At 42.2% G+C, this 22353-nt stretch overlaps 1 protein-coding gene across 4 annotated transcripts; it reads right to left on the bottom strand.

Annotated features, from left to right (window-relative positions):
- Positions 1-1961: 1961 nt before the first annotated feature.
- On the bottom strand, positions 1962-22353 carry LOC139556413 (vascular endothelial growth factor A-A-like). 4 transcript variants are annotated; one of them, XM_071370343.1, is made up of 8 exons: positions 21382-22351; positions 19586-19631; positions 16407-16603; positions 15010-15086; positions 9674-9706; positions 6335-6403; positions 4093-4236; positions 1962-3889 (listed from the first exon to the last, which is right to left on the bottom strand). In XM_071370343.1, exons 1-8 carry the CDS (start codon positions 21442-21444, stop codon positions 3868-3870), a joined length of 651 nt encoding a protein of 216 aa, XP_071226444.1. In that variant the 5' UTR covers positions 21445-22351; the 3' UTR covers positions 1962-3867. The 4 variants fall into 4 exon arrangements, with proteins under 4 accessions (XP_071226444.1, XP_071226448.1, XP_071226445.1 ...); XM_071370347.1 differs by lacking the exon at positions 19586-19631 and having other exon boundaries at positions 21382-22353; XM_071370344.1 differs by lacking the exon at positions 6335-6403 and having other exon boundaries at positions 21382-22343.

Below are 22353 nucleotides of genomic sequence, written 5' to 3' on the forward strand. Positions count from 1 at the left end.
GTATGCTCCTAAAAATAGGAGAGGGAGGACTTGCAGCGCATATTTTTTACTCTGAAATGGTTATGAAAATAAAATAATATGTAAAAGATTCCTATAACGCCAAATGGCTGCATTCTAAATAAGCTTTTCATCATGTCCCCCATTTTCACGCAATACTTACTTGCCAGCTTGCAATACAATATTTAAACCACTAGCAGATGTGCGTACGCATGGTCTAAGGTTTGCGGGGAGGTGAGCACCTTCTCATGTCAAGTAAAATTGGTAAAATGCCAACTTGTGTGTGACAACTGGCACATGCATATTTTGAGGTATATTTTGTACATACTCAGTTTATAAATGAGGCCACAGGATACTTCCTGGTTACCATCTAAGTTGAAGATAACAAGTATATTCAAACTAGGTTACCATGGGCTTCCATAATTAGCATTATTGGTTCAGAGGGTGTGATATAACTGAAGAAACTGTCACGCCTGTTCCCGCTCCCCCTCCCTGGCATTAAAGGGCGCCAGGTTGCCCATCTTTACGCACACCTGTCACCTTTGTTACGCGCATCAGCGCTTCATTGGACTTACCTGTACTCCTTCACGTTTTGATTGCCTTCCCTATATCTGTCTGTTCCTCTGTTTCATCCCCGTGTCAGCATTATTGTCATTATGTTTTTCATGTCCAGACGCTGTCCTGTCGTGTTTCATGTCTGTTTATTAATTAAATGTTCACTCCCTGTACTTGCTTCTCATCTCCAAGCGTCTCTCCTTACAGAACGCTGACACCACAATTTGAATAATCAGGGAGTTTTTGTTGGTGATGTCGGCTCCGGGTGTCGCTGCCGATGGAACCGGGGGTACCTCAGCTGGCTCGTCGGGCTTCCACGCCTTAGCTGGCTCGAGAAGTTTCCTTGCCTCGGTTGGCTCGGCAGGCTCCCATCCCACGTCATGCCTCAGCCGGCTCGTCAGGCTTTCATGCCTCAGCCGGCTCGTCAGGCTCCCACGCATCAGCCGGCTCGTCAGGCTTCCACGCCTCAGCTCGCTCGTCAGGCTTTCACGCCTCAGCCGGATCGTGGGGTTTCTACGCCTCAGCCGGCTTGTCTGGTGCCCATGCTTCGGCCCATCAGGCTCACCCAGGTGGGACGCCGGGTGGCGCCCCTAGAGGGGGGGTACTGTCACGCCTGCTCCCGCTCCCCCTACCTGGCACTCCTGCCCATCATTACGCACACCTGTTACCTTCGTTACGCACATCAGCGCTTCATTGGACTCACCTGTACTCCTTTATGTTTTGATTGCCTTCCCTATATCCGTCTGTTCCTGTTTCATCCCTGTGTCAGCATTATTGTCATTATGTTTTTCATGTCCAGACGCTGTCCTGTTTCATGTCTGTTTATTAATTAAATGTTCACTCCCTGTACTTGCTTCTTGTCTCCAAGTGTCTGTCCTTACAGAAACTGCCAGTGTATTGGTTGATAGACTAGACTCAGTGGTTCACAATCTTTTTCAGTTACTATTCCACCAACTGAATTCTGCTCTGCCCAGAGTACCCTTGGTCTAATGAGTCTTCAAGTACCCCCTGTGGATAGGCCAAGTTCCCCCAGGGGTCCTAGTACCCCTGGTTGGGAACCACTGGACTAGTGGCTGTTGTCACCAAACCTTTACCACATAGCAAAGCAGGGATAATAGTCTGAGATTATTTCACAGGAGTATTTTTACAGTAACTAGTCCACCGTTGTTAGTGGTGAACATGCTAGCTCGCATTGCTAACTCACTCATTGTGATCAGTGACCAGCACCTGTCAGGTCACTTTGTGAGAGCGGAAGGAAGACAATTTAAAGAATTGGAACGTGGCCTATGGCAGGTAAAAACACACTTCCAAAGTTCCTAGGTAAGAGGTCATCAGAAGTATTTCCCCGTGTGCCTCATGGCTTTCTGGAGTTCCATGGGCATTCAAAAGAAGAAATTCCTCCACACTGCTGCCTTGCAAAATCTCACCTTTTTATTCATACACTATTTTGGTCTACAGATCTTTGTCAAAGGTGTTCAGGAATTTCTTCTTTTGAACCATGTTTTACATTCCACGGCACATGCTCTTATGAGCTGTGTGAGTGCATACCTTTTCGAGTTTCGTAGTCATAACAGATGTCAAAGATGGCTGTCGTATGTTGGAGAAGTTGTTTCAAACACAACACAAACAATAACTCATACAACCTCTTCAAAACCCACTGCTTCAAAACACAGCAACCGTTTCCTCAATTTGATATACAAAATAAGCAATATAATTTGTAAATAAATATGCTTTACTACTTTACACTGTCACAGAAAATAACATGTTAATATTGGAAAAGAAACAATAAGTACTATTATCATGAAATCATATATTCTTGATATTGCAGGTTGCTAGCTGTAATACAAACAGTTGACTTGGTAGGCCAAGCTTTCTTTTAGCAATGGTTTATTGTTATTTGCGTGATGGAGCTCAAGACAAGCATAAGCCTCCTCTGCAACACACACACACACACACACACACACACACACACACACACACACACACACACACACACACACACACACACACACACACACACACACACACACACACACACACACACACACACACACACACACACGCCAAGACCATAGAGCAGGTTAAAAATCACACGCAGAACCTCCACCCTCTATAAAAAGGGTTGATAAATCCAGAATAGATGGCGTCCATATAAATGATCCATTTCAGGAATGTTAACGTAAAGGTTTTTCTTTTTCTTATAAAAGCCTAGAGCAAAGTGTCTCCTTGTAGCTAGGCAGAATGGAGACCACAATGGCATCACATAGCAGGAAGGGGGGAAACCCAAAGGAACATAACACTTGATATATAAATAGATCAAATTAAATATGGGTAGAGGACTGAATACTGAAAATACTCTAACATTATAAATTATCTATAGTGGACTATGACATAATGGATATTAAGTATGTATAGTATATACAGACTGCTTGCCATCGATACTATTGCATTCTGTATTGAGTTCAACCACAGACAGCATACCATCCCCCTCCCCTCCCCCAAAAAGAAACAAAAATAATTTAAGAAGCTAATTCAGGATTTCTCACTCTAAAGTGATTAGCACAGTTTGTGAGGCACAGTTTCTCAATGGAATCAAGCTACAGTATCAGTTGTTTCTAGTGGTTTCCATATATACCAAAATCAATCATCAGTATCCCTTTAAAGGTTTTATGGCACTCCAAATCCAGTTCCGCTGCTAGCTAGGGCAGCAAAATACACAGTTCTAGCTTTCCACACGTTCCACGCATCAGCTCTAGAACTTCCTTTAAGGTAAAGGAAGTGCTGTCATTAAGGGACGGATCCCCATCTCCCATTGGCTGTCCTGCCATTGCCATTGGGCTCCTGCAAAGGGAGTCTATGGGTCATGAAGAATGTTTCAGAGGAAGAATGTTCTTCCTTCATCTTCTCTTCCTCTTCTATTCTGTGGATATACGTACCACATAGCAAGGTTTTGTTCCTCATGATTTGACACATAACCACAGTACACTCACACATATCCAGTGAAGTATTTGCATAAATGATTCAACAACAAAACCGTAGTCCAGTCAAACGCCAAACGATGGGTTTTAGTTAGCTCTTTTAGCAGCAATACAAATTCTGTACTTTTTCTTTATCTCTCTCTTAGTATATACAGATACATTGGGATTATTTTTCTATTAATGTATTACTTCTTTCTCTCTCCCCCTCTCTTTTCTCTCTGCTGTTTCTCAGTCAGTCCAGGGGAACGCTTTCCACAAAGAAGATAAGCTCAGAGTTGAAAGTGCTGTGAAATATCTTGTGAATGTCCCTTCACGTTGTTTCATCTTAAGCTTCGACTCATCTTCTGGGCTTGTCACATCTGGGGATCACAGAGAAGACAGACAGAAACATATGATTGTATGAAAACACACACTCGTGGTCTTAGCGCCAATGTCTTGGTCAGGTTCTTGGCTAATGGTATGCCTTCATGTGGTCAAGAAATGCCACCAAACACCATCTTTGTTACCAAAAGGAGTTATGAGTCCAAGAGTGATATAACAAGCCCCCCACACACCCACACACCTGCAGGTCCTCTCGTTGAGCTCCAGCTGACGTGCCCTGCAGTCGGAGTCAGAGTTTCTGCAGGAACACTGGCAGGTCAGAGGGTTCTGGATGAACAAACGCTTTCTCCTCGCTAAACAGCCATCACAACATGGCTCGCACTGACTATAGACAGAGAGAGAGAGGGGAGGAAATGAGAAGGGGAAGGATGAAGAAGAGGAAAAATGAGGAAAGAAAAAGGGAGGGAGGATGTTTATTAAAATGGTGTTAATATAGAAAAACACTTCCAAGGTCATTTTCCTTAAGGTCAACCCTCTTATCACATGCTGAAACTTCACACTCCCAGTGTCAATGTGCTGTCTGTGTCAATGTGCAGTCTGTGTCAATGTGCAGTCTGCGTCAATGTGCAGTCTGTGTCAATGTGCTGTCTGTGTAAATGTGCTGTCTGTGTAAATGTGCAGTCTGTGTCAATGTGGAGTCTGTGTCAATGTGCAGTCTGTGTCAATGTGCTGTCTGTGTAAATGTGCAGTCTGTGTCAATGTGCAGTCTGCGTCAATGTGCAGTCTGTGTAAATGTGCAGTCTGTGTCAATGTGCAGTCTGTGTCAATGTGCTGTCTGTGTAAATGTGCAGTCTGTGTCAATGTGCAGTCTGTGTCAATGTGCAGTCTGTGTCAATGTGCAGTCTGTGTCAATGTGCTGTCTGTGTAAATGTGCAGTCTGTGTCAATGTGCTGTCTGTGTCAATGTGCAGTCTGCGTCAATGTGCAGTCTGTGTCAATGTGCAGTCTGTGTAAATGTGCTGTCTGTGTCAATGTGCAGTCTGTGTCAATGTGCAGTCTGCGTCAATGTGCTGTCTGTGTAAATGTGCAGTCTGTGTCAATGTGCAGTCTGTGTCAATGTGCAGTCTGTGGTGTGGGTAAAAGAGGATGAATTGTAGCATGTGACCAGAGGGTTGTACAAAAACAGAACCACTTTGCAAGCAGCAAAATTACCCCTAAACCCTTCACTATCTCTCTCCCCCGTCTCCTGGCTTCCGAGCCAATGCTGGCAGGGAGACCCCCTCCTACTGTCTCGTAGGGGGGAGTGATTTTTAGGATGATTGGCTTGCCCACGTACAGTATGCATTGTTTCGGTTAGACATGCACCAGCAAGCTTTGGCTGGGACGTGAGGCTTACAACAAAAAACTGTCAAATTCAACTCATCCCTAAAGATACAGGATGAGTTTTTATTGAATTAAAAGATTACAAGTAAATGTTTTCCCTTATAGACACAGATCAGATAGAGAACCAGTAGATACCAGAAGATATATCTGGTTTAAATGACAGAACACTAGAGACTGTGCCATTATGTTCCCACACAGAGGTGTTAATAGTGGACAAAACCTTTTTCACTGAGTATGGGGGACGACAGACAGACATTCCATTGAGAACTAAAGGCACAGCACAACGAACAGAACAACTCTATTCTTTGACATTAAGACCATTTCAGAAACATGAGCACCTCTTTCCGGTGAAAACAGCACCAAACGAAACATCTTTTTGTGTTCTCTGTGTTGTTCAGACCCATAGAGGCAACAAAGAGAATGCACAAACAGAATGGGCTAAACAATTTGTTGGTTTACATAACCTAGAAAGAAACAACAATGTGATAGCCATCTCTCGTATCCTTATATCACAAACAAAGCCCAGTGATGGCGGACGGAACAGAAAAGCCTGTTTGGAGGGATAAAAAGAAACACAAAAAAAGAAAGAGGAAAAAGGACAAGTTGGAGACACAGCAAAGTGAGACAGACGCAACACTGACATAGGCCTTGGATGATTCCCACAACAGATACTGGATTAGTGACATCGCCTGCAAAAAGCCATGCTGGTAGGTTCAGTTCTGTTACCTTTACCATTACCCTATCACTCCATTCCTTCTCCCCCATCCCCCCCCCCCCCCCCCAGGGTGCCTTATCACCAGGGGGGTGGGGGTGGTCGTGAGGTAAGGAGGTAGGGTTATGGGTGAATCGCGTGAGGTGTGGTGATATGAGGTAGAAGTCCCCCCTAAACATAGATCTAGGATCAGATGTTATTTATTATTTAGGGATGACATCTATCTACAGTCTCATGCCAATTGATGTGTGTGGTGGTATTGGGCGAATAGAGTGAATAGAGAGCCAATGAATTAAAAGGGGCAAATGAAATCCTCCCAAACAAGCTGAATGATCAGAAACGCCACAGTCAGGTGCAGGTGGAGCGAGGAGAAGGCCGAGCTGACATACGCGTGGCCATTCTTTTTGTCGCGCTTTTTCTTTCGCTTTCTCTTTTGGCCTTTGCCCTTCCAGGGTTTTCTGGAAAAAGAGAAAGAAGCACAATAACGCAGAGACATCTGAGGAGGACGGACAGAGACAAATAAACTGAACAGAGTTCAGAGATCAGTTAGTCAATTGTTCATTCACACAGAGACTATATGGACTGAGAATGGACTGAAATAGAACCAAATGATGGTAATAAATCTAGAGGTTGAGACATTTTGTCACCGTTCTGGGAAAAGAAATTAACAAAAGAACACTGGCTTCGAGACATTCTTTGTTTTATATTTTATTTAACTAGGCCAGTCAGTTAAGAACAAATTCTTATTTACAATGACGGCCTACCCCGGGTGACGCTGGGCGAATTGTGCGCCACCGTATGGGACTACCGATCACAGACGGATGCGATACAGCCCGGATTTGAACCAGGGATTGTAGTGACGCCTCTTGCACTGAGATGCAGTGCCTCAGAACGCTGCGCCACTCGGGTACCCTCTTACACCAGAAAGAAAGGGTTTCACAAGTTCCATATTTAAGTTTGGCTGTGGAAGTTTTTTTTTCTTCCCAAAACACTCCTTTGGCTACTCTTAACATTTTGAAATAAATACTGGATGATGAGGTGCAGCCGAGCTCGCTGATTCATCATGTTTGAGATAACAGTATATGAGATTTTACAGCTGCAGGGTATATAGTACCAGTCAAAAGTTTGGACACACATTCAAGGATTTTCTTTATCTGGACTATTTTCCACATTGTAGAATAATAGCGAAGACATCAAAACTATGAAATAACACATATGGAACCATGTAGTAACGAAAAAAGTGTTAAATAAATCAAAATATATATATAAGTAGCCACCTTTTGCCTTGATGACAGCTTTGCACACTCTTGGCATTCTCTCAACCAGCTTCACCTGGAATGCTTTTCCAACAGTCTTGAAGGAGTTCCCACATATGCTGAGCACTTGTTGGCTGCTTTTCCTTCACTCTTCGGTCCAACTTATCCCAAACCATCTCAATTGGGTTGAGGTTGGGTGATTGTGGAGGCCAGGTCATCTGATGCAGCACTCCATCACTCTCCTTCTTGGTCAAATAGCCCTTACACAGCCTGGAGGTGTGTTGGATCATTATCCTGTTGAACAAATAAATGATATTCCCACTAAGTGCACACTAGATGGGATGGCGTATCGCTGCAGAATGCTGTGGTAGCCATGCTGGTTAAATGTGCCTTGAATTATAAATAAATCACTGACAGTATCACCAGCAAAGCACCCCCACACCATCACACCTCCTCCTCCATGCTTCACGGTGGGAATCACACATGCAGAGATCATCCGTTCACTTACTCTGCGTTTCACAAAGACACTGCGGTTGGAACCAAAAATCTTAAATTTGGACTCATGAGACCAAAGGTCATATTTCCACCGGTCTAATGTCCATTGCTCATGTTTCTTGGGCCAAGCAAGTCTCTTCTTCTTATTGGTGTCGTTTAGTAGTGGTTTCTCTGCAGAAATTCAACCATGAAGGCCTGGTTCATGCAGTCTCCTCTGAACAGTCGATGTTGACATATGTCTGTTACTTGAACTCAGTGAAGCATTTATTTGGGCTGCAATCATGAGGCTGGTAACTGTAATGAACTTATCCTCTGCAGCAGAGGTAACTCTGGGTCTTCCTTTACTGTGGCGGTCCTCATGAGAGACAGTTTCATCAAAGCATTTAATGGACTATCGTTTCTCTTAACTTATTTGAGCTGTTCTTGCCATAATATGGACTTGGTCTTTTACCAAATAAGGCTATCTTCTGTATACCATCACTACCTTGTCACAACACAACTGACTGGCTCAAACGCATTAAGAAGGAAAGAAATTCCACAAATTAACAATTAACATGTCACACCTGTTAATTGAAATGCATTCCAGGTGACTACCTCATGAAGCTGGTTGAAAGAATGTCAAGGGTGTGCAAAGCTGTCATCAAGGCAAAGGGTGGCTACTTTGAAGAATCTACAATATAAAATATATTTTGATTTGTTTAACACTTTTTTGGTTACTACATGATTCCATATGTGTATTTCATAGTTTTGATGTCTTCACTATTATTCTACAATGTAGAGAATAGTAAAAATAAAGAAAAACCCTCGAACGAGTAGGTGTGTCCAAACATTTGACTGGCACTGTATATATAAAAATGTGACAAGAAAGGAACAGGCTTGGGTGAACCTGGACTTGAGTTAGCTTCCTTAGGATTAACACTACCACTGTGACTCTAACTACCAAAGAGGCCCCTGACCACAGCAAAGTCAGAGGTCAAAGTTGAGCCAACAGTAACGCACGGTAGCATCAACAACAGAAGTGTACAGAGTGTACAGTAGAATCATGGTGGCAAGGAGCACTAAAGCCATCACCCTTCAGACACATAGATGGTTAAAACAAGGTCGGTCAGAGGTCTCAGAAACAAACCCTCATCTATACTGCAGGATACCCGACATATAAAACCTAAATACTACCAAAATCCCTCGTAATGCTATAGGATTAGGCAATAGGAAAACGAGACAATCCCATGTAGAGGCAGAGAAGGCAGTATAACGACCATTAGTACATCCTTTGGCGAATTGTAGTGGAACAGAACCACTAAAGCCAGACCCATAAACAGTGAAAAAAGAAAAGGTTAAAGAGGGTCTCTAAAAACACACAGCGTTATCTACACATCACAGGAGCCTGTAAAACAAAGGTAGAGACATGAACCCTGAGACATACTTAAAGACATGTATAGAGAGTAAAGGAAGGACCCTAACAGAGCAGTGTAAAGAGAAGCAGGTGTATTAAAAAAATGACAATAAATGAAAGGTGCCGAAGGCATTGACCTCATCAGGTGTCACTCATTCACCTGAATTGAAGTATTCTGTGGGTTTTCTGTGTGTCTCACCTGAGAGCTCAAAGGGTCATGGAATTAGAATGGATAGAAGGGATATGATTCTTTGTAAACTCCTAAACTACAGGAAGATCACTGGATCTGTGCCAACATGGTGGTGTCAGTGATCATTTGATACATTGTTGTATACTGTGTGTAACAACACAGGTTGAGAAAGAGAAATTCCGGAAACGTGTGAGCACAGGAGAGAGAGCGATAACGAGAGAGAGAGACAGAGACAGAGAGAGAGAGAGAGAGAGAGAGAGAGAGAGAGAGAGAGAGAGAGAGAGAGAGAGAGAGAAAGACAATGCGAAAAAGACAGAGATTAACAAGAAAATAAAAAAACGTATCTTTTCAAATTAAGGCAGATAGTCACAACACAGCAAGAGTCTGTACTCACTTTTCTTTCTGTTCTTTCACTTCATTCTTTGGCCTGAAAGACAGAAACAAACATGATGCTACCTCATAGCCCACCGTTTGTTTCTTCGTAAACAGATTCACGTCAACAGTGGACAGAGACATAGGCATGGTATTATCTTGGGTGGCCCTGTGGCACTCTGCTACTCTAGTGTTGTCCATCCCTGATCCCTAAATAGTCATGACGATACTGTCGTTACCTCTGACAAGGCTGTCTTTCTCCCCGACTTATCTCCTTGAAACACACACACACACACACACACACACACACACACACACACACACACACACACACACACACACACACACACACACACACACACACACACACACACACACACACACACACACACACACACACACACACACACACACATATATACAATATATGATAACAATAGCAGATTGTCATGTCTATTTTGTTGCTCAACTTGATCATTTGGCTGTAACTGATTATAGAGCAACACATCTTCTGGCTCACAGCTAATCCAGTGGGTACAGGAGGTCAAGCATTGGGAAACGTCTCATTGCATAGTACTCATAGGTTCGGAGAAAACTCCTTAAAACTATACAGTCTACTTATAAACTAGGTAGTCACAAAAACATACAATGGTTTACTCATGTTTACTAATGGTTAACAAACTCCTAATTAAAGGGATATTGCAAGATTTTGGCAATCTCATGGATAACATTTGTATGTCTCTGCATGCAGTTTGAAGGAAGTTGCCAAGGGACAGTTTGTATTAGAACAAAGAGGAATAGCTGATAAGCAGCAGAGGCCAGGTGCACCATTGAGCATGAAAGAACAGTGAAGACAAGAGACAAGAGCTCTCTTTTCTCTGTATATATCAATGATGTCAGTGATGTTGCTCTTGCTGCGGGTGATTCTTTGATCCACCTCTACGCAGACACCATTCTGTATACATATGGCCCTTCTTTGGACACTGTGTTAACAAACCTCTAAACGAGCTTCAATGCCATAGAACACTCCTTCCGTGGCCTCCAACTGCTCTTAAACGCTACTAAAACTAAATGCATGCTCTTCAACCGATCACTGCCTGCACCCGCCCGCCCGCCTAGCATCACTACTCTGGACGGATCTGACTTAGAATATGTGGACAACTATAAATACCTAGATGTCTGGCTAGACTGTAAACTCTCCTTCCAAACTCATATTAAGCATCTCCAATCCAATCCTATTTTGCAAAACAAAGCCTCCTTCACTCATGCTGCCGATCCTTGACTTTGGCGATGTAATTTACAAAATAGCCTCCAACACTCTACTCAGCAAATTGGATGAGGTCTATCACAGTGCCATCCGTTTTGTCACCAAAGTCCCATATACTACCCAGCATTGCGACCTGTATGCTCTCGTTGGCTGGTCCTCGCTACATATTCGTCGCCAAACCCACTGGCTCTGTAACGGCAGAAGAGGAGGTTTAGCAGGGATCGGACCAAGACGCAGCGTAGTTAGTGTTCATCATGTTTAATAACGACAAAACCGTGAACACTACAAAATACAAAATAACAAATGTGGCAAAACCGAAACAGTCCTATCTGGTGCATAGACACAAAGACAGAAGACAACCACCCACAAACCCCAACACAAAACAGGCTACCTAAATATGGTTCCCAATCAGAGACAATGACTAACACCTGCCTCTGATTGAGAACCATATCAGGCCAAACATATAAACGTGAAAACTAGACACACAACATAGAATGCCCACTCAGCTCACGTCCTGACCAACACTAAAACAAAGAAAACACAAAAGAACTATGGTCAGAACGTGACAGGCTCCATGTCATCTATAAGTCTTTGCTAGGTAAAGCTCCGCCTTATCTCAGCTCACTGGTCACCAAAGCAACACCCATCCGTAGCACGCGCTCCAGCAGGTATATTTCACTGGTCATCCCCAAAGCCAACACCTATTTTGGCTGCCTTTCCTTCCAGTTCTCTGCTGCCAATGACTGGAACGAATTTCAAAAATCACTGAAGTTGGAGACTTATATCTCCCTCACTAACTTCAAGCATTGGCTGTCAGAGCAGCTTACCGATCGCTGCAGCTGTACACAGCCCATCTGTAAATAGCCCATCCAACCAAATACCTACCTCATCCCCATATTTGTTTTTTGTTTTTTCTGCTCTTTTGCACACCAGTATTTATACCAGTATTTCTACTTACACATCCTGTTCTGCACATCTATCACTCCAGTGTTAATTGCTAAATTGTAATAACTTCGCCACTACGGCCTATTTATTGCCTTACCTCCTTACTTCATTTGCACACACTGCATATAGATTTTCTATTGTGTTATTGACTGTACGTTTGCTTATCCCATGTGTAACTCTGTGTTGTTGTTTTTGTCGCACTGCTTTGCTTTATCTTGGCCAGTTGTAAATGAGAACTTGTTCTCAACTAGCCTACCTGGTTAAATAAAGGTGAAAAACAAAAACAAAAAAACGCCCCTATTGATATTGTTTAGAGACAATGCAATTATCCTACCCAGACGAGCCTACAACACCACAATGCAATGAATAATTGCATTATTGTTTTCAAGTGAGTACAAAATTCTATTCTAGGCTGGAAACGGCAGTGAAAATGTAATTTGAATAGTGGTGCAAAAGCCCTGTGATTTGAATGTTTCATTCCATTTGGATCAGTTGTGTCAACTTTCGACAGTTTACAAGGTCTAGAAAGGCACTGTAGCAGGCCAGTCTGACTGTATTTTTACTTCTGAAACTGAGATGTGCTGTCTGTTGCAGATCATCATTCTCCCAAATCGTCCTATAATGTGGACACATAAGTATGCTCTCGGCAGGCCCAGTTATTCAGGAAAGCTTAACGCACGCTCTGCCTCCTCTACGATATGAGCGGCTATTCCTCGTGCACCTAAAACCTAATGCTTCAATATAGCCTAAATATTAGTAATTTAACTTTGAAAATCTATTACCTTTTATCTGTGGCATAAACACAACCAGTCACAATGCTTTAATCTGATGATGCTACTTCAGTATCGAAGCCAAGCCTTCGATACTTGGTACAAGGTAGGGAGGGATGTACAGTGCATTTGGAAAGTATTCAGACCCCTTTTCCACATTTTGTTACGTTACAGCCTTTTTCTAAAACGGATTATATTAATTTTTCCCTTATCAATCTACACACAACACCCCATAATGAAAAAGTAAAAACAGGATTTTAGAAATGTTTGCAAATGTATTAAAAATAAAAAACTGAAATATCTTATTTACATAGGAATTCAGACCATTTGCTATGACACTTAAAATTGAGCTCAGCTGCATCTTGTTTCCATTGATCATCCTTGAGATGTTTCCACAACTTGATTGGAGTCCACCTGTGGTAAATTCAATTGATTGGACATAATTTGGAAAGGCACACACGTGTCTATATAAGGTCCCACAGTTGACAGTGCATGTCAGAGCAAAAACCAAGCCATGAGGTCGAAGGAATTGTCCGTAGAGCTCAGAGACAGGATTGTGTCGAGGCACAGATCTGGGGAAGGGTACCAAAACATTTCTGCATCATTGATGGTCCCCAAAAACACAGTGGCCTCCATCATTCTTAAATGGAAGAAGTTTGGAACCACCACTCCTCAGTAAAAGGCACATGATAGCCCGCTTGTAGTTTGCCAAAATGCACCTAAAGGACTCTCAGACCATGAGAAACAAGATTCTCTGGTCTAATGAAACCAAGATTGAACTTCATGCCAAGCGTCATGAATGCCAAGAGTCACGTCTGCAGGAAACCTGGCACCATCCCTAAGGTGAAGCATGGTGCTGGAAGCATCATGCTGTGGGGATGTTTTTCAGCGACAGGGACTGGGAGACTAGTCAGGATCGAGGGAAAGATGAATGGAGCAAAGTACAGAGAGATCCTTGATGAAAACCTGCTCCAGAGCACTCAGGAACTCAGACTGGGGCGAAGGTTCACCTTCCAACAGAACAACGACCCTAAGCACACAGCCAAGACAACGTGGGAGTGGCTTCGGGACAAGTCTTTGAATGTCCTTTAGTGGCCCAGCCAGAGCCCGGACTTGAACGCAATTGAACATCTCTGGAGAGACCTAAAAGTAGCTGTGCTGCAACACTCCCCATCCAACCTGACAGAGCTTGAGAGGATCTGTAGAGAAGAATGGGAGAAACTGCCCAAATACAGGTGTGCCAAGCTTGTAGCATCATACCCAAGAAGACTCGAAGCTGTAATCGCTGCCAAGGGTGCTTCAACAAAGTATTGAGTAAAGGGTCTGAATACTTATGTAAATGTTATATTTCCGTTTTATTCATTTTTTGTTGAAAAATCAAAAAAACTGTTTTTACATTGTCATTATGGGGTAGAGTTTGTAGATTGATGAGGGGAAGAAACAAAAATGTAATCAATTTTAGAATAAGGATGTAACGTAACAAAATGTGGAAAAAGTCAAGGGGTCTGAATACTTTCCGAATGCACTGTATTTTCTGTTTATCGAGATTGAGTATATCAATTTGATTGTGGTGTTGAAAACGCAAACCATAATGTTGAAGCGCCCGAAGTTGGTAATCGGTATACAGTTATGCTTTGCTTATTAGTCGTGTGGTGCATTGCACAGAAACCTGTTAGTGAAAAATGTGTTGTATATATTTGATATAATTATAAAGACAGTTTCAAAATTGTGATAATTCCTGTAGACCTCCAGTTATTGCGCTAAATCTAGTTAGCAATGACTCGTGAAACTACCTTCAACTTCCTTCAAACTGCACGCATCAACATAAAAATGGAATCCATGAATTCATCTGACCGAAAACTGCTTGATTGACAAACATCTTGCACTATCCCTTTAATGGTTTATGAGCAGTTTGTGAGCAGCTTATATGCAGGTTATGAAAAGGTGGAAATGCTACACACTGAACTTAGCCTCCACTAGTAAGATAAAAATGTTCACATTTTTTTTGTAGAAATGAACAGCTAAGGCGTTAAAGGAAAACACTGATACGTGGTTCATGCAATGTGACTTTTCTGTGATCTGCAGAGTTTAAATCAAATCAAATCAAATGTATTTATATAGCCCTTCTTACATCAGCTGATATCTAAAAGTGCTGTACAGAAACCCAGCCTAAAACCCCAAACAGCAAGCAATGCAGGTGTAGAAGCAAAGTGACTCTGCATGCACTATGTGATCTGGATGGACCAGACCAGACCAAACCAATTACTCAAATTTATCTAAAATCCCCTGAATTCCTTGTAGAAAGACCTCCATATGCCCTGAACTGAGAATAGATAGTTTGTGAGTGTATACGTGCAGCATGTGTACACTTCTTACCTGCATTCACATGCATTGTGTTCTGTAAAACTCATGAAGATATCATTTTGTTGCTTGTGGGGTTTTATTCTTTTTATCTGTGGAAACAGGAGAAGACAGAGTCGAATATAGATGGGTCAAACATGCTCACATATACACTCCATCCTTTCCCACCTGCTCTAGGACATACACTACCGTTCAAAAAACGCCTCACAAGTCCTCAACTGGAAGCTTCATTAAATAGTACCCGCAAAACACAGGTCTCAATGTCAACAGCGAAGAGGCGACTCCGGGATGCTGGCTTTCTAGGCAGAGTTCCTCTGTCCAGTGTCTGTGTTCTTTTGCCCATCTTAATCTTTTCTTTTTATTGGCCAGTTTGAGATATGGCTTTTTCTTTGCAACTGCCTAGAAGGCCAGCATCCCGGAGTCGCCTCTTCACTGTTGACGTTGAGACTGGTGTTTTGCGGGAACTATTTAATGAAGCTGCCAGTTGAGGACTTGTGAGGCGTCTGTTTCTCAAACTAGACACTCTAATGTACTTGTCCTCTTGCTCAGTTGTGCACCGGGGCCTCCTACTCCTCTTTCTATTCTGGTTAGAGACAGTTTGCGCTGTTCTGTGAAGGGAGTAGTACACAGCGTTGTGCGAGATCTTCAGTTTCTTGGCAATTTCTCGCATGGAATAGCCTTAATTTCTCAGAACAAGAATAGACTGACGAGTTTCAGAAGAAAGTTTTTTGTTTCTGGCCATTTTGAGCCTGTAATCAAACCCACAAATGCTGATGCTCCAGATAATCAACTAGTCTAAAGAAGGCCAGTTTTATTGCTTCTTTAATCAGAACAACAGTTTTCAGCTAACATAATTGCAAAAGGGTTTTCTAATGATCAATTAGCCTTTTAAAAGGATAAACTTGGATTAGCTAACACAACGTGCCATTGGAACACAGGAGTGATGGTTGCTGATAATGGGCCTCTGTACGCCTATGTAGATATTCCATAAAAAATCTGCCGTTTCCAGCTACAATAGTCATTTACAACATTAACAATGTCTACACTGTATTTCTGATCAATTTGATGTTATTTTAATGGACAAAAAATGTGCTTTTCTTTCAAAAACAAAGACATTTCTAAGTGACCCCAAACTTTTGAACGGTAGTGTATACCCAAATATACTAGAACATATACCGTTTACACTCTCATATACAGACCCACATAACTTGAGACGCATTGCGTTATAAAGGGCCATTCTGGAGAGGTGGCCAGTCAAAATGTAAGAGATTAGAGGTTAAACAGTCAAAGGTTAGGGGTCAGTCTCTCACCTCCTTGGAGACGACTCTGTTATATGTAGAAGTAGGGTTGTAGGAGTTAAATGTGTGATGGAGATGTGTAAGGGTAAAAATGTAAAACGCTCAGTCTCTCACCTCCATGGTGACGTTATGCGTGGAGGTTGGCGTACACTGTAGCATCTCGTCGTTGCAGCAGCCTGCACAGCGTGTCAGCACCACACAGGATGGGATGAAGATGTGTTCTACCTCCTCTGGGTACTCCTGTAGGATCTCTACCAGCAGCTCCCTGGGCTGACACAGGCTCTTATTGTACACCTCCATGAAGGAGATCACTGAGGAGAGACATGCACACCCATTTAATACACCAAGAACCTATACACACATACTGCACAGTGCCTTCAGGAAGTTTTCACACCCCTTGATTTTTCCCACATTTTGTTGTGTTAGAACCTGAATATAAAATTGATTAAATTGAGATACTGTCACTGACCTACACACAACACCCCATAATGTCAAAGTGGAATTATGTTTTTCGAAATCTTTACAAATGAATTAAGAATGAAAAGCTGAAATGTCTTGAGTCAGTGAGTATTCAACCCCTTTACGGCAAGCCTAAATAAGTTCAGGAGTAAACATTTGCTTAACAAGTTACATAATAAGTTGCATGGACTCACTAACCACGTTTCCATCCACAGTTTATATGCGAGTAAAGTTATGTTGTATTAAAAAAAATGACAGCTGTGGTGGAAGCAGGAAGTTTTGGTGTAATTTTATAAATGCCGACAGATCATTTGTTCATACATGTGGGATCGTTCAAGTAAGTTTATATTGTAATACTTCTGACAGCCAACTTTCTAGCTCCGCCCATAACTTCCAGACTTCATAGCATTCCCAGAAAGCATGGATTATTGAGTCATTATTAGAGCAAGGGTCTTGTTCTTGTTCTTGTGACATGATGATTGATGCTTGACTGCCGTTTGACAAGTAAAAAATATTCTCGATCTTATCCATAATAATCTCATCAAGTAGACTAGCTAACCCGCACAGCCTACCTGCACTGTATCTGCGAGCTGTTGGCTAGAGTGCAGGTGCCAAGACCAGAGTAGGTACATTTGCTATTTAACACAACAGTTTTCATAACAAAACTATCGGTAGAGTTGAAAATGTGATTGAAACACATTGAACTTTAGATAATTTTTTTCTGTACATGAAAACTTAAGCGAAAAAGTACATTTTGTGTGCAGTACGTCACCACACACTCATATTTTATCCGCAACAAGTCCATTTGGTGGAAACATACCATTGGTAGGGAAATTAGCATATTTTCATGTGGATTCTAGAATATTCGCATGAAATTCTGTTGCCAATTGGATGGAAACCTAGCTACTGTGTGCAATAATACTGTTTAACAAATAACATTGTACCCCACAAATACAATTATCTATAAGGTCCCTCAGTCAAGCTGTGAATTTCAAACACAGATTCAAACACAGATTCAGGTTTTCCAATGCCTCGCAAAGAAGGGCACCTATTGGTAGATGGGTGAAAAAAAAAGCAGATACTGAATACCCCTTTGAGCATTATTAATTACACTTTGGATGGTTTGTCAATACACCCAGTCACTACAAAGATACAGGCGTCCTTCCTAACTCAGTAGCCGGAGAGGAAGGAAACCACGCCGGGATTTCACCATCAGGTCAACGGTGACATTAACACAGTTCCAGAGTTTAATGGTTGTGATAGGAGAAAACTGAGGATTGCTCAACAACATTGTAGTTACTCCACAATACCAACCTAATTGACAGAGTGAAAAGAAGGAAGGCTGTAAAGAATTTAAAAAAATCTAAAACATGCATCCTGTTTGCAACAGGGCACTAAAGTAATACTGCAAAAAATATGACAAAGCAATTAACTTTTTGTCCTGAATACAAAGTGTTATGTTTGGGGCAAATTCAATACAACACATTACTGAGTACTACTCTCCATATGTTCAAGCATTGTGGTGGCTGCATCATGTTATGGGTATGCTAGTAATTGTTAAGGACTGGGGAGTTTTTCAGGATAAAACATGTACATGTTCCTGAGTGGCCGAGTTACAGTTTTGACTTAAATCTGCTTGTAAATCTATGGCAAGACCTGAATTTTTTTTTAATAACAATGATCAGCAACCAATTCGACAGAGTTTGAAGAATTTTGAAAAGAATAATGGGCAAATGTTCACATTCCAGGTTTGGAAAGCTCTTAAGAGACTTACTAAGAAAGACTCACAGCTGTTATCACTGCCAAAGGTGATTCTAACATGTATTGACTCAGGGGGTTGAATACTTATCTAAATCAAGATATGTTAGTTTCATTTTTCATAAAAACATTTCTTTCACTTTTAAATAATAGTTTGTGTAGATCGTTAACAAAGAAATTACAATTAAATCCATTTTAACAAAAAAAATGTAAAAAGACCAAGGGTATAAACACTTTCTGAAGGCACTGTACATACTCCCCCCACACACTCACACACACACACACACACACACACACACACACACACACACACACACACACACACACACACACACACACACACACACACACACACACACACATTACAAAATATACGTCTACTACATACACTTTCCTTCAACAACCGGCATCACCCATCAAGGTATCCCCCTCCCTTCCCCTCTCACTGTGGATGTGGTATGCTTCTGTACCGACTTCCTCTTTCTCTCCCTCTCTCAGCCCCACAGTGCTGTGAAGCACTAAACACATTGTAGCCTAGTGGTGCACATGTTGGGAAAGACATTGAGACACCACATACAGACAACTCTTGATTCCTCATGGAGAGAAAGGGATAAATTGGAAATAATAGCACACCCCCTGCAGTGTGCTATTCCAGCCAAATCAAGCATAGTATGAAACAATCACATATAAAGTTCAGCTTTTGATTAAGAGAGCAGCCCCTTTCCTAATATTGTGCAACATAGGCTTGTGTAAAGAAGCCAAGAGGGCCAGAGACTAAATTCCATTCTAAAAAAAGTATTTCCACATCTTAACCTTAAACAATATTTCAAATGGAATCCGTGGAGATTATAACTGAAAATGGACAATACTCTGTTTGAAATGTGTTACTATTGTTTCAATGTTGGAGCCTACTTCAGCCAACATGAGAACATGGTGCAGTTGGGCTTCCTTCCGCCAGGCGGCGTGGGTCTCCCTGTGCCTCAAGGTGAACCACACAAACCCCGTTTCATTGGCAGTTTGCCTGCGAGGGAGCCCATAGAAAGCTCTATTCCCACCGTGCCCTATCGAACACCTACCGCCGTCATGCGCACTCCTCCCTCCTTCCTTATGTATGTGGGCACTCTGCGCGGGAGAAAGGAAAAGGGGTAGACAAATTGGCGATTAAATTGTATCCTTACGTTCATGAATTTCATACAGTGCATTTCACATTGACTAACGTGCAACCAAAGAGGCTACGTGGCGCAGACATACGATATGACGTTGGACGCTGTCAAAGACCACGCGGTGTGTTTGTTTTGTTTCATAGCCAAGGCTACATTATCTTTCCCTGAAGAAGTTTTAGGCCTATGTTTGCAAGTGTTACAATTTCATTCTCTATATGAGTTTAAGCTACACAACTCAATAGAGACCACTGTTGCTACAATGACCCGCATCTAGCCCACAGTTTTCTACATTTATTCACGGTAATTGCTGTCAGTCTCTCCATACTGACTGGCATCTTTCCACTTTACGCAAGCAAACTCGCGCAATATCTGACCAGGATTGCATGAGGCCTGGAGATGGATTACCTAGTGGCTTTCAGTGAGGACTACAGTGTTTAGTCGGAGCAAAGCAAGCGCATAATGTAACAACCAGTGAACATTTCACCCCTGCCAAAAGTAAAATAGACCAGGTTTCTTTTCAGGCAGCGGCTATCTCCGCCCCTTGGGTGGTGTGAGGGACCGGCGATTGGGGCTTACAAAAGAGTGGCCGCAACACTTAGAATGCTGTTATTAATGGGGTGGGTGTCAAGCTGCGAACACCTGCCCATGGACAATCTGATGATATTACTAATTACGGCCAGTTGCTTTGACTAAGCAGGGTTGATTATAAGAGCTCGTTTAACACCCCAAAAACGCTTGACTGGTCTCTAGGGAATTAACGGGTTGACGTTGTAGGGGCGCGGGAGAGACTCGAAAGAGAGGTGGCCTGCTTGGGCACGGGACCCCTGCAGGGTTAAAAGATAGGCCTTTGTGGGGCTATTAGTTGTAAAACTGTATTTGAGTGTTCATAATATAAAGGTCTAATAGATACCTAGGCCTATAACGTATGAGCCATTGGAAATTTATGGACCGCCCCAGGTACTGAGAAAGTCGGTCTATATGCCAATTCAATATCATTCAGGAGTTTAACATATTCAGACCAGTGTCTACTATAACTATTGGTTGGCGTTTTTGTTTCCCCCTAAACTTTCGTTCTAAGGTTATGAGGAGGCTTTAACATCTTAATTAATGGTTTGCAAACCAGCAGACCTCCACGTCTACATTGTAAACTCTAAAGTCATTTTAAAGCCATATTAAAATATTAAGCCAATGCCCCATTTGTCAGAATTTAGAATTTAAAATGTGGGTGGGTAGTGGTAGGCTATTCTAATAATGCGGACTAAAATGAAGCCAGGATCGAATGCGCAGGCAGCGAACCTGTTGCCATGTCTCTGAATTCAAAATGCCGCTGCTACGCCTTTAAAGCGTAATAATATTGCCAAGGTGGTTCTGAGCAGGCCCGCAATCACCAGAAGAGACGAAACTTCCTCACATTCGTTCAAAACCATTAGCCCTTACATATTCCACCTCTGAACGGCAAACGCACAAGCCACCACGCCAGACAGTAGGCTAAATAGGCCTGCCTACGTGAAGTCGGTGTAGTGTCAGTTTTGCATAATTGCTATTTACATATCGCTGAAGCCGTGAAACATTTTGACGTTGTTAAACATGAGTAATGACCTAGGAAGGGGAGCGACAAGGACGACCTACAGTTGACCACATTTCACAAATATAATCAATTTCTTGACGTCCATTTAGAGACACTGGGTCTGTTATAACATATAACTTACCTTGACAGCTGACAAATACAGAAGTGACAGGAGAAATAATGTTATCAAACTGTCAAAGTTCATGATTGAAATTCCAAATGCAAATGTCGATTTAAAATCCAAGCGGGTCGTCTGGCGATTTCTTCCAAAGCATTTGTAAAGTTTAAAACAGTAATAACAAAGTGTAATAACTGTTAGAACTTCTGTAAAAGGGGGACCGGGGTCTGTAGTGGCGTCAAATCCATTTTGGTCCCACGGTCGGAGCAGGCAAGACACCTGAGCAAAAATCGGTTGAGCATAACGACTTTCTTTCAACTGTTGCCAATAATTTTCAAGATATCCAGAAACATTAGAATCCAGGATGCGTATCTTTTCACATTGTTCTGGAGTAGACCTTTATATTCTTCAAATGAAATTGCAATCCACATTACAGGGGTAATTCCATACTTGGTGTGCAAGCAGTCTCCAAATGCGAGTCCATTGGAAAAAGGAAAATTGCTATTAGCCTACAGAAACTTTCTGTCCTACGCAATTAGCCTACATTCGTGTCAACCCCAGAACAGTGTTTACAATCACATTCACAGAATCCACTCTGTTTTGAAATCCGTCAAAACTTCCAACCGTGACAGAAACTGCCGTTTATTTTCGCTTCCTGCTCGTTCCCAGTTTGCGTGATCCCAGCTTTCTTATATCCTCTTGAAATCGTTAACGCATCACCGTAAAATATTTTCGGAGGTCTAAAACATCTCCTCCCGTTTCGGCCTCTTGTGCGGCAACACTGTCGAATTGTCGTGAGGCAAGGAGGGATGGTCGTCTCTAGCTTCTATACCCACAAAGACATAGGCTAAACCCCGCCCATTTGTACAATTCTTCTTCTTAAAATGTGATTTTAAACCTAATCCTAACCTTAACCCTCACCTTGTGCCTAACCCTGACCTTAAATTAAAACCAAAAAGCACATTTGTGTATCCAATGTTGACTTTATGGCTGTGG

This window comes from Salvelinus alpinus, chromosome 27 (assembly GCF_045679555.1).
Source record: "Salvelinus alpinus chromosome 27, SLU_Salpinus.1, whole genome shotgun sequence".
Classification (NCBI taxonomy): Eukaryota; Metazoa; Chordata; class Actinopteri; order Salmoniformes; family Salmonidae; genus Salvelinus; species Salvelinus alpinus.

Coding starts and splice junctions, on each gene's coding strand:
- LOC139556413 (XM_071370343.1), bottom strand. CDS start 21,444: ATGAACTTTGACAGTTTGATAACATTATTTCTCCTGTCACTTCTGTAT. Junction 16,604..19,585: donor GAGGAGTGCGCATGACGGCG/GTAGGTGTTCGA, acceptor GTCTCTCCTCAG/TGATCTCCTTCATGGAGGTG. Junction 4,237..6,334: donor GACAAAAAGAATGGCCACGC/GTATGTCAGCTC, acceptor CTCTGTCTATAG/TCAGTGCGAGCCATGTTGTG.